The 17,889-nt window shown below is 42.5% G+C and overlaps 1 protein-coding gene across 7 annotated transcripts in view; it reads right to left on the minus strand.

Annotated features, from left to right (window-relative positions):
* Positions 1-3,800: 3,800 nt before the first annotated feature.
* lmo7a (LIM domain 7a) overlaps positions 3,801-17,889 on the minus strand; it is a 59,226-nt gene continuing 45,137 nt past the window's right edge. For 2 of the 7 annotated variants that reach the window (XM_052082460.1, XM_052082461.1), the window contains 20 exons: positions 17,369-17,486; positions 16,914-17,056; positions 16,218-16,815; positions 15,739-15,987; positions 15,375-15,489; positions 14,761-14,922; positions 12,014-12,180; positions 11,885-11,942; positions 11,728-11,784; positions 10,456-10,481; positions 10,185-10,292; positions 10,029-10,115; positions 8,844-9,541; positions 8,018-8,058; positions 7,753-7,911; positions 6,454-6,631; positions 6,023-6,331; positions 5,519-5,627; positions 4,669-4,771; positions 3,801-4,425 (listed from right to left, as the gene is read on the minus strand). In XM_052082460.1, the coding sequence (XP_051938420.1) occupies positions 4,403-4,425; positions 4,669-4,771; positions 5,519-5,627; positions 6,023-6,331; positions 6,454-6,631; positions 7,753-7,911; positions 8,018-8,058; positions 8,844-9,541; positions 10,029-10,115; positions 10,185-10,292; positions 10,456-10,481; positions 11,728-11,784; positions 11,885-11,942; positions 12,014-12,180; positions 14,761-14,922; positions 15,375-15,489; positions 15,739-15,987; positions 16,218-16,815; positions 16,914-17,056; positions 17,369-17,486 (3,508 nt within the window). In that variant the 3' untranslated portion in view covers positions 3,801-4,402. Of the gene's footprint in view, positions 4,426-4,668; positions 4,772-5,518; positions 5,628-6,022; positions 6,332-6,453; positions 6,632-7,752; positions 7,912-8,017; positions 8,059-8,843; positions 9,542-10,028; positions 10,116-10,184; positions 10,293-10,455; positions 10,482-11,727; positions 11,785-11,884; positions 11,943-12,013; positions 12,181-14,760; positions 14,923-15,374; positions 15,490-15,738; positions 15,988-16,217; positions 16,816-16,913; positions 17,057-17,368; positions 17,487-17,702; positions 17,723-17,889 lie in introns of all 7 variants that reach the window. The other 5 variants (XM_052082466.1, XM_052082463.1, XM_052082462.1 and 2 more) reach the window with 5 other exon arrangements.

Here is a 17,889-nt window from a genome sequence, read left to right on the forward strand (position 1 = left end):
CTGGTTAACTGCTAACAGCTACATCCGCCATGAGACAGTGGCACGTCGCCTCCGGGCCGCTGGTGAAAATATCTCCGGAGCAAAAAATAAAATAAAAAGTGGATAGCGGATGGCCACAAGGTCTCATACTGCAAGTCAGATGCATGTAATTCATTTTTTGAACGGGCATTGCAACTCTATTGTGTTATGTTCTATGCATTTCCACTAGTCTAAACACTGTCTTCTGTTTAATATTGTGCTTGTGATTAGTTAAGCAGTAAAATCCACCCGATTTATCCTTTTGAAAACACTATTAATTTTAAATCATGTGCTCCACCAAATTAAAAAAAGCGCAAGTCAGATTAATATTGTCAAAAACCTCAAGGCGGAAGGTCAAAAATCCTGGTGATAGAATAGAATGCACAACCTGAGATATCACAGTTACAGTATTCAAGTGTGAGGCTTGTGTTTTTTGGGGTTACACTCAAATTCTTTCATCCCCCAGACTAAATACGGTGGGCTGAGTCAGTACCAGGATGCTCGACTTTGGTTTCATCTGACCACAGCACTAACTCTGATTAGTTTCATGAGATATTAGGGCTTCCACAGTTCATGTGTCATTTTAAGCAGGGGGGGGGGGGGTGGCCTCTGCAAGAGTTAAGTCCATATAGCAGCTGTTTTCTTCTTCACTTCACTTCATCGTAAGTCAGAGAATATTCCAGATTTGCGTCGGTTGTCCCTGGCTTATTTCGACAGCTCTCTCCTCTTAGTGATGATGGTACAGTGCACTCCGCTTAATAGAACACCATTGGGCCGAAGCGCTTCTGTTCTACTAAGCGGGGTTTCTATTAACCGGAGACACTTTATTAGGTACACCTTCAGACACGTCGACGACCAAGTTATGCACGCAGAAAACCCCCTGCTGACGAGTTAGAAGAGATATTTCGACTGTGGACGTCCATATCTTTAATCAAACAACAACTTTAATCAACTTCAGTCAAACATCTCAAATCACGAGAAAAATTTCGTTACTTTTGTCTGGAAACAGGAGTCCGTAATTTTGCGGTTGACTTCCCTCTCAATGCGCTGGATAAGAGGGAAGTCCTGGAAACCGCGGGCGTACCTTCTGAGAATCCGGCAATGCATCGTATTGTCTGAGTATGTCCTTCTTATCCGCAGGTGATAGCCCTCGTCTCTTGAATGAAGTTGAAGCCATTGTGACGTGCGCGTGTCTATGTGTGGAGTGACGCGTGCTACCTGTAACTGTATACGGCTAGAACTACCGCGTTTTCTCCCGATAGTGGTACAGTATCGCGATAGCTACACTTCGTCTCTCTCTCGTCTCTTGAATGAAGTTGAAGCCATTGTGACGTGCGTGTGTCTATGTGTGGAGTGACGCGTGCTACCTGTTACTGTATACGGCTAGAACTACCGCGTTTTCTCGCGATAGTGGTACAGTATCGCGATAGCTAAGCTTCGAAAACCACTAGTTTACAATGTTCATTGCTTACGGCCTGTTCTATTAAGCGGAGATCTGTTCTACTAAGCGGAGTATCTTTATAGGAAATTGCATTAGGCAAATCTGTTCCAGAGCCTTTTGCTCTATTAAGCGGATTACTCTATTAACCGGTGTTCTATTAAGCGGAGTGCACTGTATAAAGATTGGAAGGTAACAAATTGATCGCTAGAACAGCCGCCATAGAAAATAATTGGGTACATGTTTGTTCCAGAACAGGCGTAAACATTCTGTGGTTCTCCAGAGAGAGTGGCATTTGCAGGTTGACCTTCACTGGGCTTTATTTCCCTTTTAAATCATTGCATGGTCAATTGACTTTATGACTGGCACACTCACATGGTAACAGGTCACATAAGTAATTAGCAAAGCATCAGGATAATTCAGGCAAGAATGAAGTCACCCAAATAACATGATTCAGAGCAACACAGCAAACCGGGCCCTCAAAATGTGATTTCATGCTTCTTTGACTCGTTTTGGATTTTTACACCCTTTCAGTCAGTGTCCTTGATGCATGAAATCCACCACAAGGCGATTTGAAAGTCCGAAATGAACTAAACATTTCCCTCTCAAAATAGTCCCAAAAAAGCATTCTACTGTGACTAGTGTGACGTGACAAGAAGGTAAGCCCGCTCATTGGAAAAAAAGTATAATTTTCCAGTGCTAAGAATGTAGAAAAAGACACATTCTACCCCAAAAATGTGCTTTCCTTGCCATTACACTAACTCAGACATTAAGCATATATAAATTGAGGATTAAACACACGCACACACACACACACACACACACACACACACACACACACACACACACACACACACACACACACACACACACACACACACACACACACACACACGCACACACACACACACACACACACACACACACACACACACACACACACACACACACACACTTGACAATTGTCGAACCAATAAAATTTTCAATTGGAATGAATGTCAATGAAATGGAAGGATATCAACAGGAAAATGATTAAACTGCATATTTGCATTTTAAAAATATAATTCTACAATTAATAAGTCAATTCGGTTCCTTAATTTTGGTGTTTAAAAGAATTAGGTTTAAAAATTTACCATAAAACATCTCTGATAAAGTTTGAGAAAATCTATGTAAATGACTTGAAATGTATCCTGTCCTCAAAGTGGTTGACCTGATAATGACAAATTGTACGGGTAAGGACCCCAAGAAGAGTAGCTGTCAATTTATGACAGCTAACAGGGGATCCCAAATAATAATAAAGCGCATTTTTCTCCGAATTGACATGTTAAGTCATGACTAATACGTCCTTGACATGTCGGAAATGAGTGTCCAAACACTAGTCTGGCACTTTTTTGACTTGGATCCGCAGTACCACCTATTGGTGAGTTTAAGCTACGGCAACAACAACAACAACAAAAACCCTCCACATAGAGCACTATACCATGTTCATTCAATAATTATGACTCAATATTATGATTGTAAAGTCCTGAAATTATGACGATTGATTTTGTGTCATTTAGGCCTGAAAATCTATAAGGTAGCCGAGGTCAGACAAATTGTTTGTTCTCTAGTTTCTTCCCCAAAAGCTACTGGAAGTCGACATGGTCTCCCATTGTGGAGCAACTCAAGTTTTGAATTGTCAGGCGCATATATTTTCTTGGCAATATCTTGCATATTTGCCGGTATAAATGTATGTGGTTCATAATGATGCATACATTATACAGTGCAGGTCCTTGGAAGGAACTGCATTTTCCAAGTTGGTAAAAATCAACTCCAGAACATTCCAATGTCATAGTAGATGGGGAGGAAAAAGTGTCCTGTTTGGGTTCATATTCCCCATCCAGGACACAATTGAGGTTGAGTTTGTTTTCCAAGCAGTCAGATTTAAAATCTCTCCCGCTGCAGAGCGGCAAGAAAAATCCAAAGTGGAGGACAGAAGAATTTGAAACGTTTCCACAGTGAGACTGAAAGAGCCAATTTCCACCCCCCCCCCCCCCCCCACAACCCTCACTGCCCCCTCCTTCTGACTCATTTCCATCCCAGTCCTCTTCTCAATTACACAACGACAAGGACAATTTCCAACCGCTTTGTCGAGGAAGCAAGTGAGGCAGGCGTAAAAATCTTCAATCAACGCTCATTGCAAATTGGATCTCGTGTAACAGCTCCGATGGCGGGATTAACACGATTTGTGAAGATGACTTGTCAAAAGCGTCACAGAACGCCGCTTGTGGAATCAAATGGCCGTGACCAATTGCCTCATTGAAATTCCACCCAAACACCTGGAATGCAACAGCGCAGTCACACCTTTCCAAGATCAGCGTTGAAGTCTTTATTTACAAATTTCTGTGCCATCATCACATATACTGTATATTCTTCACAACCCGTGTAATATTCCGTCTTATTAAATACAGTCTAGATAACGATAATAGTCATCCTAATGACTTTTCCCTGTGGCAAAAAAAGGCACATAAGTAGGCGGATGAAAACTGAACACCACTAGTTTTCATAAAAATAATAATTAAATGTAAGATGTGTAGTAAGATTGAGGAGCATTTTTTTCTCCAAGTGCCAAATGCAGTTGCATTTATGAAAAAATACGATATTTATAATGAGAGAATTAACGTTCACCGTGGCTGCATATGAACCCACAGGCTTTGGTTTTTCCCATCCCCGCAGTAACCAAATGTATGCAGAAGACGAACCCTTTGTACAGCTGTAAAATTTCACATCTTGCACATAAAACACACACCGGTCTTACCCACTTAAAAAGAAAAAAAAACAGCACAAATGATTAAAATCTCAAGAATGAAGATGTAGAAGTTGGCCATTTGGCGCCAGGTGAGGCGGGGGCATCACGGGTTGTTGTTAACCGTGGTCTCGTTGTCGATCTTCTGTAGGACCCACAAGTCACATTGGCGTGGGCTGGCCAGCTGGAAGACACGGCACAAAACTATGAAATTGTAGCTCATGCGCAGTTGCAGCAATTTCACTTGTGGGACCGGGGCCCTTGTTACTTGGCACGATTCACAGTGCAAATTTGTAATCATTTTAAGTAACACACAAACTAACTCAACAAAAGTTAACTAACTCGCTGATGATTGACTGGCACAACTACAACCCCGAAAATGAATTGCAACAAGTGGACTAAAAGAAAAGAAGGCGTTCGGACTAACTTTTGAATCGCATGTAGCAGGTGTTACAGTAGAGCTGTTTGTTTCGGATTCGGACTTCCGCCCCGGCTTCCGATCCCCCGAGGACCGACTTGCAGTCGATGCACTGGAAACGAACACAAAGTTGATTGTTCAAACATCATTACATTTCAGCAATTAATCAGTAATTTTGATTATTTTTTTTAAAATCCTAATAACCGACCAACCAATATCCAGACTGGCGAACTGACTGACTAGCCAACCAACCAAACAACTGTTCGACCGACTATGTCAGGTACTAACGAACTACGTTACTGACCAATGAAGTTACTGACTTCATTGGATAGCAAAATTCTCTCAACTTTCTTCGTCAAAATGGAACATGACATGTTTACTGAATATTTTAACTAGAGATACAAGTTTTCTTGATTTTTTTGTTGTTGTTGTCTTTTTTGTCTCTTGCGCATCAGCATTTTCATCATCATCATCATCATCATCACCATAACAATAACATTCTAAAAACCGGTAATATTCAATATATAGCAATACATTTGGTAATATTGATTCCTCAATGGTTAGGTTTAGCAATAGGTGAATTAATTTTTCTGAAATGTCAGCTAGATTGTAAAAGCAAGAACGGCAACAAGCTCAGACTGACATAACCCCCCCCCCCCCACCAAACAAGCACAAATGAAACATGAGATGATGTTAGATGAATTTAGGTGGATATAAATATTTGGTCACTTGAAATGATGCTGATCATTGATGTCACTCAAGTGGAAAGGGCAATCAGGACTCACTTTGAAATGTACTTTTTCCGGGACTTTCGAGATAAAGAGAAGCGTGAACTCGTCAGAAGGTGTGAAGGTCTCACCTTAAAACAATTCAAATGATAACAGAGCCCAAGGGACTCGATGATCATGGCTGCTCCTTTTCCCAGCGCCGTGTCACACAAGGTGCACACTTTCTTACCGCTCACTGACCTGCATTACATAACGCACAGCTTGGAAGTATAGAAGCACACACACATGGAAAGCGCGTTCGTACGGATGATATTTGAAACCTTTCAGGGACAGCGGTCACTACAGTAGACAGCTTATCATGTGATCAGGTTACAGAGTGCATGAAAGAGGTCAACTTTCCAAATGGAGTGGACGTGCCTTTTAAACACATTAACAAAGTGAACTACATGATAAACTTATATATTTTTGCAAACAAAATAAAAAAATAAGAAACATTTGCAGGCTTTCAAGTGGCTGCCAAAAAAAAACAAGTAGAGCTCTTTGCAAAAAAACAATAAAGCTTTAGCCAGCACTCCCATTCAAGCTGCACCATCACCTCTGTTGAGACCCGGTACACCAGCAAAGTCCCAGTCTACCTGCTGCGCTGCCGCTGACCACCTGTGTCAGGACCAGGTTCTGAAGAGGTGGTGGGAGACACAGAAGATGGCAGAGGGGACGCCGATTGTCGAGACCAAGAGGTCGCTCCCGCCGCCGGGCCCCGGAAGGAGGGGGGTAGGGAGCTCGCACCGGACCCAGCCCCCGGCGGCCCGCCGCCGAAAACGGGAGCGCTGCCGTAGATGGCAGAGTGAGGCCTGGAGTAGTTTGGAATATAAGACTCGCTCCTGGGGGCCCACGACGAACGCCAGGAGTTGAGGGGTTTATCCAGGTGGTCAAGAGAGCCGCCCCTACAAAGCCAAGCCCACGCCCAATTTTGCCAGTTAACCCCAGCACTGAAACCCACAACCTGCACACCTCGGTGTTAGCGAGACCACACCAGAAGCACCGGCAACCAGGTCGCTTGACATACCTGCGTGTTGATGGCAGGTCCTCGTGGCCAGGGGTGGTGGCGGATCGTTGGCGGATCCAGCTGCTGTCCGTCAGCAAGTTCGTTTTCTTCCTCATGTCGTTCAGCAGCTGCTGGCGTTGGAGCTCCGCCTGCGATGGCGGCTGTGCGAACTTTGCGTCGACCGCATCACCGCCCATCACTGCCATCAAACAACGAAAAGTCGGACATCATCGATGAGGACAAAAACCACAAAAGGGACAGACAGTGCGAGTGGCCGGCTCATGAAAACGAGTGCCACAACCCTGCATACGGAGCGACAGATTAGCCATATCGCTCGGTGAGCCGCAGGCTTATGGAGTACCGTATTGGCCCGTATATAAGACGGTGTTTTTTTTTTACATTGAAATAAGACAAAATGAGAAGAAATAAGAAAAAATGGGGGTGTCTTATATTCGGGGTCTAGACATTATACCCATTCACGACGCTAGATGGCGCCAGATATCATTGAAGAGAATGCTGAACTTGACTCCCCAGGCCAAAGTGAACCCGTCACGAAGAATAAAAATAAAAATAGCGGGAGCATGAAGAAAAAAAAAAATAGTGGTAAGAAAGAAAAGAGAAGAAAATAATAGAAGAGATAACAGAAAATGGAGAAATGTAGCGACAATCTGGAGAAAAGTGGGGCGAAGATAGGCCAGGTTAACCGGCAGCTGAGGTGAAGTTATGATGTAATTTACATTTCAAAAATCAGAAGCCATTCATTTACGAATGTGATTGCACTTTAGTTTACATATTTAAATGTTCAGATATTAAGATTTGAATGAAAATAACGTGCTTTTTCACTCAAATATGTTGGTATAATCATGTTTTTCAGATGTACTGTATTTATTTTCTGAATAAAAAATAATTTGGTGTTCAAAAAGTCTTTTGTTCAAACTTGAGTCTTGAAAAAGAGGGGGTCGTCTTATAATCAGGGCCGTCTTTTTTTCGGGCCAATACAGTATATTACAGCAGCAAAATAGCTAACATTATCATGTGCTAATTTTTTTCATTTCTTAATCTACCAATACGGCTGGCAGAAATCCAAACAAAATGACAGTTCTTTGCATTTAGCGTGCTGGATTAAAGCGTTCACGTGTATCCATTATCTGGTTTCAGTTCATTCAAAAGATATTAAAGCATCCTGAATGTTGATTCTGAGATTTGCAAGTCAGATTTGTTCATCAATTCTGATTTAGATCGTCTGATTCGAAGGCTGATTGGAATGTTTTCATTCAGAGGCTGATCAGAGGCATAGGTTGCGGGGGCGCCGGAGCCGACCTCTCTCAGGCTCCCTGTATCTCTTGGCATTAAGGAGATTCCTCCTCTGCTTTTCCAGTTCGCTTACGGCCCTTTGACCGTGTGCCATTTTGTCGCGTGTGCTCTTGGCCTGCTCCTCCAGCAACCTGAGGGCCACACTGGACCGATACACAAACACACCTGTGGCGGCGGCGCACAAGTGAGGTTGACGTGTGCCTCACTGGCTCAGTGGAGTCTATTAAAGGGTCACATAATGTGGTATAATTGTAAAGTGTATTTCACTGACCGCTACTCGGAAGTCTTTCTTCATTGTCAAGCGATTTAGCCCTGTAAAACAAACCAACAAAAAAACACACAATAAAAAAATGTGTTTGCAAAATTACACGCTTTTTTTGACCACATCTTTACGTTTATCTGTAAACTTGTCTTTTTGCACTGTCTTGTTTGACAACTATCAATTACTTTTTTACATGTATATTTGATGTTGGGTTCAATGGCAAACTTAATGTCACTGTGCCTTTTGCAAATTTTCTCATAATTTATTATGTTAAGTTTTTGAAAGCTCCCCGATTGTTTTATCTGGATTTGACATTATATTCGTTTGCATGTTATTGTTGCTTACCTTTTTTACTTTCATTTACATGATTTGATTAGCTCTCTCTCAGTATATACATATATATACAGTATATGTATAGAAAAAAATATATATACACACATCTGGTAGATATACTGTATTATCTTTTATTTAGATATTTTATTTTCATCCAAATTTAGCATTTCCTTTTTTTTTTTGCATTTTAGTGACATGAAAACTTCCTTGCCCTCTGTCAAATATTCAATTTGTCTGCTATGTGCTTTACATATATCATATCAATAATACTGGCACTTTTCTTGAACTTTTTTTTTGCTTTTTCAACATTTCAGGCGTAACTTTTTTCAACACTTTTTTTGTTTGAAAATGACCTTTATGTCTAGTGTAAATGTAACTTACCTTATCTTTTTAAATACGTTTTCTTTCTACCTGAGTGACTGATTTGTAAACAACTATCCCCGAAGATCATTATGTATTCATGTATTTATAATTGATTGATCTGAACAGCAAACATAATGACCGTTGCTCCTCGAAGGTGTGGCGTCTCCCTTGCCACTGCTGCTCGTCCGTAGCCGCCAGCCTCCTCCTCAGCTCCTCCTTCTCTGCCTCCCTCCTCCTCTGCCACAGAAGTTCCTCCTCTTCCCTCTTCCTCCTCTCCTCCTCTTCCTCCTTCTCCCTGATCATTCTCCTCTCCTCTTCCGCCTGCCTTTGGCGCTCCTCCTCCTCTTCCCTCTTCCTCCTCTCCTCCTCTTCCTCCTTCTCCCTGATCCTCCTCCTCTCCTCTTCCGCCTGCCTTTGGCGCTCCTCCTCCTCTTCCCTCTTCCTCCTCTCCTCCTCTTCCTCCTTCTCCCTGATCCTCCTCCTCTCCTCTTCCGCCTGCCTTTGGCGCTCCTCCTCCGCTTCCTTCTTCCTCCTCTCCTCCTCCAGCTTCAGGCGTTCCAGCTCCTCCTCCCTCCTCCTCATCTCCTGTCTTTGGCGCTCCAGCTCTTGCTCCTGCTCCCTCCTCTTCCTATCTATTTCCTGTCTCTCTTGTTCGAGTTCTTCCTCCCGCCTCCTCATCTCCTGCCTTTGGCGCTCAAACTCCTCCTCTCTCAGCTTCCTCTCCATCTCCAGCTTCATGCGCTCCTGCTCCTCCTCCTCTCCCCTCCTCTTCCTCTCTAGCTCCAGCCTCTCTCGCTCCTGCTGCAGCTCCCGGTAGGCGAGGGTTGAGCCCACAGGCTGCACGAAACACCGAAAAGAGGCATGATTGAACACATGAAGAGGAAGAGGAACCACATCACAACAAAATATTTCTTTACTTCCTATGAGGGTGAAGTAAAGGGTAAAGTATGAGGGTGAAGGGTGTACTTCCTATGAGGTGAGGCTTCCTAAGATGGTGGAACAAGTCTAAATGAAAAAGGGAAATTTTTTGGTCTAGTGTGTTTTTTGGTGTTGGCGTCCACATTACCAGTCCACATTGTTTTCATGAGGTTCAATTGGAGGAACGCTAAAACTTTAAAGTTGCACTTCCTTGTAAGAAACACATTAAAAATCCTATATAAGGAACTTTAGTGAACGTTACTGTTTCTTTTATTTTTTCAGACAATTTGTCATCTTTCTTTCCTATCAAAAAAGACTCAAAATTAGAGCATTGGATAGCACCAATACAATGACTATAATGTTAGAATATAATTTACTTCAGCAGTTTGAATATATGATGTGGTACCTCGGATTGTGGGAAACTGCTGGAGATCTCCTGCTGGGCCTTTGTCCATTCCTCCTGCAATTTCTCCTGGTCACGCTTATATTTCTCCTATATGACAAAACAATAACATTGACATTTCGACACCTTAAATCATTTGTCTTCCAGTTTTAAATGTACCTGTAGTTGGCGCTCCTGCTCCTTCTGCCACTTCTCCTGTCTCCTGCGCTCCTCTTCTGGATCCCAAGACCAACGAGTCGAAGACGCAGTGATTGGAGGAACGGGTATCTGAGAATGGAGAGGATAAAGCTCCTTAAAAATCTGTACACGATATTCGGTGCATATGCGACAAAAAGAGTGATCTCATTTACGGCAAAGAACTGAGTGAAGCCGTTATTTTAGGAAATACAGTCATGTATAATAATGTCAATGCGCTGATGGTGGTACTTACATCTGGCATGGCAGAGTCGACTGCTCCTTAAAAAAAGACAAAACCATCCAGTCAATATTTGTATCATGCAACATGGAAGATTAATTCAAGGCACCCTGGAGGCCAGCTCCCAATTTAACGGGTGACAGGCTTATTTACTTTTTATTGCTCAGTCAAGCACTGACTGATCATGAAAAGTAATAATGAGAATAATAAGCTATGAGAAACAAACAAATATTGCGTGTGGCCCATTCAGACTTATTGATTCTCTCCACTCTGCATCAGTCGATATACATCAAACATTGATGGACATCAGAGATCCATTGTTGGTAATGGGGAAAATTAAGAAGAGAATGATTGGCATGCAGAAGAGGAAGTGAAGAAGGTTCAACATGCAGAGAGCGTGGCAGGAGGATGCATTTATTGTGCATAGCAAATTTCAAAAGTGCACGCTTTATATATGAATATCAAAATAGACAATGGGGGAAAAAAAAACACAGCATAATCACCACAAAAGTGAGAAGAGTTTGCTTTTGGGTCGAACATACTGTTTAGCTCTATTTTTGCACCCAAATTACAAAATGTTACCAAAAACAACAACTTTTAATTTTACAATCAGTGGAAAATGTTGCCATTAACAAGTGTTTATTTTTCTCCTCAGAAAAAATATCGGCCATTTATTTCACAATACAAGATGCATTTTGCTTATTTAATATCAATGTAAAAGTAACCATTAATTTTAAAAAAAAATCTTCATTTTAGACTCAAATTTGTCATTTTTATTATATCATGAATTGAAAACTGACCAAAAATATTTCCACTTGATGAAAAATGTATACATCTATTTTTTACGAAACTTTTCAATTTCACCCTAATTGTAAAACCGTAATATTTTTTTCAAAGAAGCTTCCCATTCATTTTTCTGTAATGAAGATAAAATTGTATTTCAGGTGTCGTCCCTTAACATGCCCCAAATGTGGAAGTCACTAGTCCCTCCAACGCTTGACCATTATGGCCTCCATGTAGTTGTGCTGAGGTCCAGGCTGTTCCAACCACAGAGGCAAACCAGCACATTGACCCTTGATTCTGAGACAGCTGAAGAAGGAAAGAACAACCTCTGGAACGGGACAAGATAAAAATGCGGGCCGAAAACACATCCAGGTAGGACTCTCTTTTCAAAGCGTGCAAAGCAAATCACCTCAAGTCTGAGAAATTGTTGCATGAGATAGAAGCATAAAAAAACAAAACAAAAAAAAAAAGCCACAAACCTCGATTAGAACATGTTTTTGTTACCTTTTTCAAAAAACTCTGATCTCCGTTTTAAGTTTATCATAGAAATGGGCTCTGATTCTACACATGAGATGGGAGAGATATGGTTTAATCAGGGGAAAAACAAGACATAATATACTCCTAATATGTCACCATGACTTCATTGGTTGCATGTCCTTACCTTGAGTCATCATGGACACTTTGGGGTAACCACCAGCGATGCCATTGGAAGCCACATCCTGCACAAAGGTACTCTTTGGTTAAAAAATATGGCGGACAAATAACTGTGAGCATTTGGCAATCCACTTACCACGAGTGAGTGGCTGGTGGCCTTGGCAGATGTGTCAGTGAGCGAAGTGAAATCTAACATGGCACCACCGGCATCGGCGAAACCTACAAGTATGGGATGATCCCTAGTGGTCAGATTGATGGTCTTATGGCCTTTGAATAGCGGGGAAGATGGATCTCTGTCCCAGTCTGCATGCAGACAATATAGCAACATGTTTACATGTTTTTTTTGTTTTTAATCGCTGTCTTTTCGTGGCAACTAGTAAGCCAACGACTAAGGAATTCGCCAGAGAGTAGCAAGGGATGAGTGATACAGAAAGCAGCATAGGGGAACGGGACAGAGAAACCACCTTCCTCAGCCATGAAGCTTATGACAGCTGTCATTCACCCACAAACAGTTTGGAATAAGACACTCAGCAGACAAACACCATATATTGTGTCTTCAAACCAATGAGCTAACGTGGGTGCAGACGTTTTAAAATGTTTTTTTTTTTTCCATTGGCACATTTGTTTGTTCGTGACAACTTTTCTAAGTGCTGCACAGTGAATAAGTACATGCCCTTTTCTCAAATTATTTTATTTTTTGCAATTTTCCCCTCTTTAATGTTTAACATCATCAAACAGATCTAAATCTCAGACAAAGATAATCCAAGTAAAAATAAAATAGATGTTTGTTTCCAATGTCTATAAATTAGTAAAGCACTTAAAAGTGTTGATGAGAAAATTAATAAAAAAACTAAAATAAAAAAACAAAATAAAATGGAAATATCCTTCAAACTCACTCTTTTTTTACCCTTATGTTAGAGCAATTAATTTTGTCTTCCTGCTTGTTTTCCCTTTTGTGTACCACACATTATGATTTGGGTTTTTGGGAGGCTTGTTGGTTAGGTTAATTTATGCTGAGATTCCCATTGTATGCATTTGTGTTTTGGCTTCAAAATAAAGGTCATTAATTGCCATCTACTTTCTCATTGGTGTCATAGTGGACGCCACTGATTGCATCATTTTGAAACGGGCGGCCACTATGACGTGGTCGGACACTGTGATTTGTTCAAACATAGTCAAGGTCCGCCCATCAGTGTGGGCCACACTTGTTTTACTTTCACAATTTCTCACACAAGTTGCATGACATTAACATACCCTGCCAGACCAACACCGTGGGGAAAAAATGGACCCGAGTTGAGTTGCTATCACCACAAGGGAAACAGTTAGGTGTGAATGCGGATAAGAAAAAGGGACCACAAAAATTGAGAAACCACCGAGTGGATGAAGGCAATAAAATATTCATGGAGGGAACAAAAGTCAATCGTCACAAGAATTGAGACACCTCACGCCTCCTCCCACATTGCTGTCATGGGATCATTCACGCATGATTCAACAAACACTTTATGCACCAATTTAGAGTGTCACAATCGTTTAGCAAACTGAGGAGTGCGAGTGACAATGTCAGTGCAGGAATGTGACCGCCTTAATGCCTCATTAAGTCACACACACACACACGCACACACGCACACACGCGCACACACACACACACACACACACACACACACACACACACACACAATTTGGCTCAATAAGGTAGACTTTTTGATATACAATGTGGAAATGAAGATATCGTTCATCCGTTGTGTTATCACACAGAAAGGGGGCAATGAATGCAAAAATGTATTGAGGTTAGAATGTGTGGTCCTGACTTTCCATAGTTTGCATGTTCTCTATGTGTTTGGTTGGGTTTTCTGTGGGTACTATGGCTTCCTGCCACATTCAACAAAACATAATTCCATAGCGGGTGATGCAGAGATGCAGGGTTTGATTCCGGCTCCGGCCTTCCTGTGTGGAGTTTGCATGTTGCGTGGGTTTTCTCTGGGTGCTCCGGTTTCTTCCCACATTTCAAATATATGCATGGCAGGTTAATGGAACATTTGAAATTGTCCCTAAGTGTGATTGCGAGTGCGAATAGCTGTTTGTCTTTATGTGACGGTGACTTGCAATTGGCTGGAAACTAGTTAAGCGTGCAATTCAACTACTGCCAGAAGACAGCTGGGATAGGCTCCAGCCCTCCAGCGACCCTTATGAGTATAAGCAGATCACAAAATGGATGGATTGATGGATAGATGGATAATCCATAGGAGTGAATTGAGTGTGAATGGTCATTTGTCTACATGTAAATGTACCATATAAATCAATCAGGGCTAGTTGCCATACTAAATCATATTTTGTTGTGACATTTTGGACAGTTGGCTTTTGACTCAGCACGAGACTAGACTTTTAGTTTTTGTTCCTTCTACTGTCTTTGTTCTTAATTTATTGTTATACTGTTAGTTGTTGACCCCGCGACCCTAGTGAGGATAAAAGCGGTTCGGAAAATGAATGAATGAATGAATGTTAGTTGTTGAATGAATTATTTTTGCTCCATGTACAGCACTTTGGATACAGCGGTGGTTGTTATAAAGTGCTCGATAACTACAGTTGAGTTGAGTTGAGTTCCATCTTCAAGGAAACTATTTGGGTCAGGCCGACGCAATGGTATGCTTGGATCAGTTCAGTGTGGAAATGTTTTCACATACAAACCTCTGGATGAATGGACACAAATTTCCACACGCAAAGAGTGGAAGCTGTTACAGCTGCAATGGTGGTCAGGAATTTCTTCCATTTTCAATTCTGGTGATGTTCCAATACGTTTGTCTTTTATATATTGATTAGATGGTCTAAATTTGGCCGACACACACACTCACACACCTCCACGCACGCACTGCGTGGATGACTCACTGCTCTTGCCATAACGCCTTATGTCCATCACCAAACTGCCCTCCTGCAGAGCCCGGTCCATGCTGGCCTTCCAATCCAGGTAGCTCATGTCCGCCACCCGTTGGCCATTTACTGTCAGCACCTCGTCCCCAGCCTGCAACTGGAACATTTCAGCTGGGCTGCCTGTGGGAGAAAATACAACAGGACTGGATGAGAATCAGACAGGATGGATGTTGAATTTAAAAACCATGTGTGACGCTAACTTGATAAACATTGCGCGGATGGGGAAGTCTCAGTCAAGAAGGGATGCTCAGGGATGGAAGAGCAGTCCCAGAAACATGCTGCCCTACATAGGTCTTAACTGTAGTGAACTAGAAAACATGCTGATAAACAGGAGGCATACATAACTTTTTCCACTGCACAGTACCTAATTGTCTCAACATGATGCTAGGCCAGTGATTCTCAATAGTTTTATGTAATGTCCTCCTCGGAAGAAGTCATGCATATGTAACACAGTTTGTTTACACTATTGCATTATTTATGTTCTGTATGTTACCAACCGGGTAACCACAGTGTGAAAGTGCCATAAACTTTATATGAAAGTTTTGAGGGTTTCCAATGCTTCTTGCCAATACCTGGTTGGATGGCCTTGACGTGAGCCCCGCTAGAGTCCCATGCCACATCAAAGCCAAAGTCACGACTGCTGTTGGGCTTCTGGTTGAGGCTGACCCGCATCTCGCACGTACTTTCCTGGAAAGAGCCAGTCACACGAGAGTCAAGATACCGGTAAATAACAAAAATAAGGTTCAATGTATCATAAGTATGGCAGCCCGAGACGAAATCAGACTTCTTGTCAGCATTGAAGCAATTCCAGTACTCAATCAAATGTCAAATCAGGAAACATTACAGTTATCGCAAAATGGTATACCAGTCATTTTCAAATGTCAAAGCAGGGCTGATTTTGACACCCCATCCCAAATGAGGGCAGTGCGGGAATACCTTGCTGGGTTCGGTAGCTAAAACTTCTCTTTTGATCTCAATTGTGCGGGATGAGACGCTTGACGTGGAGGTGACACTCTTCACCATGGTCTCCTCTGGCGTGTCATCGTCATCCTCGCTGCTTTGGACGGGGCTCGACTGCGACTCGGCCTCATCTTCGGCGGTCATGAACTGGTGATAGCGGCTCGGCACCGACGAGTTTTTGGAAATAGCAGCGTTGCCATTGATGCGACTGTTGGACTCGTCTGACTGTTGGACAAAGATGTCCGACAAAGAATGAATATTGCACATCCTACCTGTTACACCCTTTTGCTAACGCAATTTGTGACGAACAACAAATTGCACATGAACTACAATGCCACTTAGACGTTTTAATAACCCCAAAGTAGAATAATTTGGAGGAACAGATTCTGGTTGGATGTGAGGTACCACTGGATTTTGATGGGAAACGGTAATGGGTATAAGGGTTCTGGACTCACTGTGACGGTCCGGTTAAGTGAGCCTACACGGGATAGCTGGGTCCCGAAAGGTCTCGGCGTGATGACTGATGACAGTCGCGCACTATCCGATCTCTGGTAGCTTCTAGGCAGAGAGGCGGATATCCGAGAAACCGTTGCAGCATTGGCTTCTGTCTTGCTTTGCAGCGATGGTTTGTAGATGGCAGCAGAAGAAGGGGGCTGCACCTTGACTGGGCTCTTTGGCTCAGGCACCTTTTGTGAGGCTTTCGGAGGTCGTGAGATCTCCTCTGTTTTGGTCGTGCTTTCAAAGACTGAACTCCTTTGGGAGGGCGTGGCTTCGGAAGGTTTGAGTCTGTGAAAGGAACCGCGAGTGGTGGTCACGCCAGGAGCATCTATGGCATCAGACCCCTGCTTCGTGGACCTGAGCGGGACCTCTGGGGGCTTGTCCTCTTTCCGAGCAGACTCGTATGAGCCAGATGAGTGATACAAAGTATCCACAGTGTAGCTCCTACTTATGCTCTCTCGAGGACGGGGTTTCGGGTTCTCAAATACATCGTTGTCATTGTCAAAACTGAGCGACCCCATGCGGCTGCCGATGCTGCTGGTTCGCCTGTTCTGCCTGTTGAGCCAAGGGATGATGAAAAGGTAGTAAGGAGCGAGAGGATTTCATTTGAGAGGTACCTACTGTTGTGGCCAGAGTGTGTATTGCCCTCCTACCTCTCATCTTGCATCTCTTTGTAGGTCTTGGGCCTTCTGGTGCTGCCGCCGGATGTGATCTGTTCCACCATCTCCCTCTCTTCTTTCTTTTTAACAATGTCAGAGTTGACACTCTTACGCCGGTTTTTCCATTTGCTTAGGTCCTACAAGAAAGAACATGAGTTCAAAAGACCCACCCAAACAGGTTTAGTCCCCTGTTGACCTTAAAACACTCTATGAATAAAGTTTGATGGCTTGGAATTGGACTCTCTATGAAGCATGTGGTCTTTTGATTACCCAAAAAGGGTCACAAAAAGGTCCTCCAAGTAAATTCCATTTAATGTATTGCTGACATTTTAAAAACATGGTTAAATTGTAAACAAAAAATTAAAAAATGTGGGTTACAGTTATCTGATTGCCGTTCTGTCCATTTCCCCCCCTTCTCCTGTCTCTTTCCATTTGGGTGTCACACTCACATCCTGCCACCTATCATCGCTCTGCTTGACCTGCTCGCGGTATTTCTCGAGAGCTTCATACTGAGACTGCCGTCTGACCAACACAGGTTCTTCATTGACGTCATTTGTTGATTTGCTCCTAAGGGGTGAAAAAAAAGCGGAATTAGGAAAACAAATCAGAATTAGAAGCAAAAATAGGGCAAACACAGGAATGGCAGCTTCAGTTCAAAAGGGATGCTCAGTTACGTTTCTCTCTGTCAAATATTACACTCCCCAAAAACAACACCGTTCATAAATGTTTTGTTTTCATAAGAGTCCTGTTGATGAAAATCAGATTGTGTGGTTGTAGAGAAACACTTCTTTATATATTTTCTTCTTCTATATATTTTGAAATACTAGCCACGACCACAAAACAGCGACTCCTCTTGTTTTATGATGAGAGGGAAGAAATTTCATCTGTGCTGTATGTTACATGTTACACATTCAGTACATTTGACAATAACGTTTTATCCAATCCAATCCAAACACTCGTGAGGATAAGC

Source organism: Hippocampus zosterae, chromosome 12 (genome assembly GCF_025434085.1).
Source record: "Hippocampus zosterae strain Florida chromosome 12, ASM2543408v3, whole genome shotgun sequence".
Taxonomy (NCBI): Eukaryota; Metazoa; Chordata; class Actinopteri; order Syngnathiformes; family Syngnathidae; genus Hippocampus; species Hippocampus zosterae.